The following is a 4896-nucleotide window of genomic DNA, read 5'->3' as shown; positions in this document are numbered from 1 at the left end:
TCCCCTCGCCAGAGTGTAGGAGTGGAGTAAATCAGACAAATAAGAAGGAGCTTGATTGTTTAGTGATTTATAGACAAGAAGCAAGATTTTAAACTCAATCCGATAATGAACTGGTAGCCAATGCAACGATCTCAAGAGGGGAGAGGCATGATCAAACTTTTAATCTAGCTGCAGCTATTTGGACTACTTGTACCTGATAGATTTGAGACTTTGATATACCAAAACGTAGGGAGTTGCAAAAATCCAACCGAGACGTAGTAGGCATGGATAGCAACCTCTAGAGAGGTTTTAGAGAGAAATGACTTGATTTTAAAAAGAGAATGGAAATGGAAGAAGCTACAGCACTAATTTATAAAATTTTAAGGAGTTATCAAACACCACACCCAGATTCCAAACTTGGGGAGAGATGAAGGAATAAAGTTATCAGGAAAAGTCAGCAAACACTTAAGCTAAGAAAATCTTTACTTTTACTTATAAATAAATTAACAATAAGGACTTTCTTAAAGGGATAGTTCTATTGGCTAACAACAATTGTTAAAAACTTATTTTATTTTCAACAAAAGAAAGAAACTCATACAGGTTTGGAACAACATGAGGGTAAATAAATGATGACAAAGTTTAATTTTTGGGTGAACTAGCCCTTTAACTTTTTTCTTGAGGGGTTTGTTGCCATCAAATAAAATCAATGTTGAAATAAATTTCCTTTTCAGTTCCTCTGATGATGACAAAGCAGGTTGCTAAGTGAACAAAAACTTGTCCTTTTATGGAATCCAACCCATGACTGTCCCATAAAGAAGTTTTTTTTGTAAATGTCAGATAAAGAGGAGGATCCTGAAGAGCAGAAATATATAAAAAGACGCATCCATTGCCCTGAACATTCACAAGATTCTCAGGACATATGGTGAGTTTTATAATTATGCAGGTCTCAGCAAATATATAATAATGTTTCTCTCTTCAGAAAATGACAGAATGCATGTTCATGCTCTAATAAAGTGACTGTATTTGTCTGAACTGTAATCCAGGTGCATCTGATCCTCTGAGCTGGACGTCTGAAGCGATGATCACAAACATGATTGTGAGTTTCTGTACGTGAGAATATGAGTGTGATTTTGTCAGACGTGGATCATCAGACTCAGATCTTGAGTTTGTGTCTCTCAGGTGTTGCTGTGTTTGTCTGCACTGTTTCCCGTGTTGATGGGGACTGAACAGTTGAAATCAGATTTTGTTCGTGCCAAAGACTGCTCTGATATTTATGCGAGTGGATATCATACCAGTGGTGTGTACACCATCACCACAATAGATGGACCGGTGCAGGTCTACTGTGAGATGGTCCCCGGCGGAGAACACTGGATGGTACGTTTTTTTTATCTTGCAAAAGGATATTTTATTATCAGATGCACCCCAGTGTGAATGCCACCATGATTTCTAATAAACTATTATTCAGATAGTCGCTCAGTTCTTTTATTTGTGTTTTTTGGAGAGCAGTCATTGAAATCACTCAGAAATCACACAAAATAATTTACATTTGCTGCAAAACAAAGCTTGTCAAAGGGTAAACATCTTAAACATCTTTTTAAAAGATGAATGACGTGAAATGATGTGATGTGTGAAAGTGATGAATGATTTCTGAATGTTTCAGGTGTTTCTCAGGCGAATGAACGGCGAGGTGAATTTCTATAGGCCGTGGAGGAGTTATAAATGGGGTTTTGGTAATAAAGAAGGCGAACACTGGCTGGGTGAGTGACTTTGTGTTGTTTTGGGCTTAAAAAGGTAAACAGAGAAAGACTAAACAATCAAAGACATGGAAAACATGGACATTCAATCAGGACTGCAGTATAAATGCTGATTATATTTTTTATTAAAGTTATTAAAACGGTTTCATTTCATGCTTTTTTTTTTTAATTTTATACAGGTGTAGAGTTTCTTCACCAGCTGACGCGCAGGCATCAATATAGACTCAGAGTAGATGTGGAGGACTTTGATGGGAACAAGGCTTACGCTCTGTACAGGTCTTTCTCTGTGAGCTCTGAGGCTGATGGGTACAGACTGTATGTGAGCGGCTTTGTAAATGGAGGAGCAGGTGAAACAATCTACAGACGTTTCATTTTCCATAAAGAAGAATTTAATCAAATAAAATAGTAGTAATGAAGGAGTTTTAAAAGGACTTTTAAACCACAAGATTTAAACTAATGTTTTTATATTTTATATTATTTATTTTAAAAAGTACTTTTATTTTGGATGTCCTAATGAAAGTGCCTATAATGAAAGTTTCTCCTTTCTGCAGGTGACTCTTTGAGTTCTCACAATGGAGCGAAGTTCTCCACCTATGATAAAGACCAAGATAATTCAGGAAGCAATTGTGCTATGACATACTTTGGAGGAGGGTTTTGGTACAACAGTTGTTTTTTCGCAAGCCCCACTGGTTACTATTTGTGGGAGAAAGAGGGTAGAGTAATGAGTAATGCAGTCACCTGGTACTACTGGAAGAAAAACTGGTATTCCCTCAAGTCCATCACCATGAAGATCGGACGTGTGAAGTAGAGCAGGGGTTCCCATTCTTTATATGTGCTTCACTGCAGCTTGTGTGCGTATCCACAACTGTTATGCATACATGTGGATCTTTCTTAAAATATGATGACAAACATGTCCATTGAATTTTTAATGATGAAAAATATTTCGAAAGGTCAAGAAACCTCAAATATGAAAAACCTCTATGTCCCACTGCAGCAGCTGGAATTACATCTGTCTGAAGCAATACAAGTTTATTATCAAAATGTTATTGTTGTGGTTGCTTTGTATTATATTAACCAACGAAATAGGTTTCATATATAAATTAAGAAAATAATTTATGTAAAAACAATGATAATGTAAAAGAGTACAAGTCAGGATTATTCTAAAATGCAGAAAACCCAGTTTAAATATAGTTGTTTGTAAAATGAAAATGTATACAACAGTGAGTGGAAAACAATAAGTGCCCTTTTGAATGTAGCGTGACAGATTTCTGTAGCAGCTTCAGTTCAAGCGGCAGCGTGGAGCGCGAGTCTCTTCCACTTTAATATGAGTTACAGCACACAATAAACATAAACGATCATCAAAAAGTGTTGAAAGATACAGTACAATTTACTGAAATGAATCATGTAATCGCTCAATCAGTGTTTCAACTGAAAGGAAGACGTCAAATAAAACAGCTTGTGAACAATGTCACTTAACGCTAAATTTACCTCAAAGTTATCCAGTGTTCACAGTTCGTTAGTTAGCTTTTTTAAAAACATATATAATTATAAATGTATGTTTGAATAAATATTGATGTTTTTTTAAACTACTTTATGTGCAGTTTGTGCACTGTTACATTTTTGTTTAAAAAATACATATTTAATTGAATTAATGTGTTGCGCAATCTGCATGTTCTCACCATACTGTACATCAAAGGTGGGATTTAATTGGAAAAAAATAACAATTGAACACAAATAAAGTAGTTATATTGTCAATATAGATTTTATTTAACATACACTGAACATAAGTCTTATTCTTTTTGTTTTTTCTTGTTTCTATTTTTCTCTTTATTCTTTATGTTTAAGTAACATTTTGTATGTTCAGTCTCAGTGGTTTTCTGCCTAATTTTCATTAATATATATAACTCGACAGAGCAGGTAGCAATGAATTAATTTCAATCTGAAGTTCCTGCACTGCTTGTACTATGGAAGAAGCATATGTATAAATAACAGGGTCATCTGCATACAGGCATAATTTTGCTTTGATATCCTTTCCAACATAATTTATAAAAACAGAAAATAAAACTGGTTCCAAAATGGAACTTTGGGGAACACCGTTAGTTCTGTCAGGTGCTCACATTATTAGGACAGTCAGTTATAGTTTATGTTGTACAGTTTCTTGTGGATTAGTTTGCTTGTTTTATGAATATGAATGATGTTGTGATTAGCATTTAAAATAGATATGTTGGTTGTTATCTTGCTACTACAGTAGGATGTAAAGTTTGTATAATGTGCTTTACTGAGTGGGAAAAACAGAGTGAATTGCTGGCCACTGCAGTGCACATAAAGCCCATTTAAAATCAGGTTTTATTCTATTGGGCATGCGTAACACTAATAGTCACTAAAAATAAAATTAATTTGTTGAAATGAAGCCATATAAATAAATAAATAAATAAATATACCTTTATTTATTAAAAGGGGTTATATAATCATTGCACAGAGCAGTCACAAGTAATTACATTTCAAGTCTATTTATTGGAAGCCATATAATAGACATATTTCCATTAAACAACATACAATATTTTAAATTATTCTCATCCTTTATTCATTAAAATACATTATATCAACATAAGACACATGATCCCAATTAAAGTCTTCAGGTAAAAAGAAAGAAAACATTGATATTTTTAGACAATACACAATATTGCACATCATCTATTATTAATAAATAGTAATATGATGCATTTGCTTAGTAACGCCATAAATTAATCTTGCCAGTCGCTACTCTGCCTTCTCTTTAAAAACAACATTTGTATCAGGGTAAAATGTACATATAGTTCTCAACGAAAGTATTGTTAGAGGTTTCCAAGAGGCCTGCAGCAGCCCCTAATGGATGGATCTCAAATATTACACAAATTATATACAACCTTAAACGCAGTGCTCTGGGTTCAAATCAAGCTTGACAACGTCAATCAAAATCATTTTGCAAAGTTTAAAGCCTAAATATGATGCTTGCAATTTCATTATAGCACTTCACACCAAGAACTATATCTAGAACTACTGTCTTTTAAAAACCGTTAAATAACTAAAGGTAGGTAAATAACTCACGCAAATAGCCTCTCGTAACCAGACCTGACAGTAGAAGGTCTGGGAACCTTGACCGCTTTGAATGGCCAAGGACCGC

The 4896-nt window shown here is 34.3% G+C and overlaps 1 protein-coding gene across 1 annotated transcript; it reads left to right on the top strand.

The window, feature by feature from the left end:
- The first annotated feature begins 880 nt into the window (after positions 1-880).
- Positions 881-3507, top strand: LOC306852851 (microfibril-associated glycoprotein 4-like). The gene is made up of 6 exons (XM_079389962.1): positions 881-901; positions 1023-1075; positions 1159-1353; positions 1640-1736; positions 1913-2080; positions 2285-3507. The coding sequence occupies exons 2-6, from the start codon at positions 1058-1060 to the stop codon at positions 2539-2541; spliced, it is 735 nt and encodes a 244-aa protein (XP_079246088.1). The 5' UTR covers positions 881-901; positions 1023-1057; the 3' UTR covers positions 2542-3507.
- The last annotated feature ends 1389 nt before the right edge of the window (positions 3508-4896 follow it).

The sequence above is a fragment of the Barbus barbus genome (genome assembly GCF_936440315.1).
Source record: "Barbus barbus genome assembly, chromosome: 33".
Lineage (NCBI taxonomy): Eukaryota > Metazoa > Chordata > Actinopteri > Cypriniformes > Cyprinidae > Barbus > Barbus barbus.
The sequence above is the reverse complement of the archived record's forward strand: the minus strand, read 5'-3'. Positions and strand labels throughout refer to the sequence as shown.

What these genes read in the sequence shown, in the direction of transcription:
- LOC306852851 (XM_079389962.1), top strand. An exon ending in CCGGCGGAGAACACTGGATG is followed by an intron (nt 1,354 to 1,639) that starts GTACGTTTTTTT and finishes TGAATGTTTCAG; the next exon opens with GTGTTTCTCAGGCGAATGAA. An exon ending in AGAAGGCGAACACTGGCTGG is followed by an intron (nt 1,737 to 1,912) that starts GTGAGTGACTTT and finishes AATTTTATACAG; the next exon opens with GTGTAGAGTTTCTTCACCAG.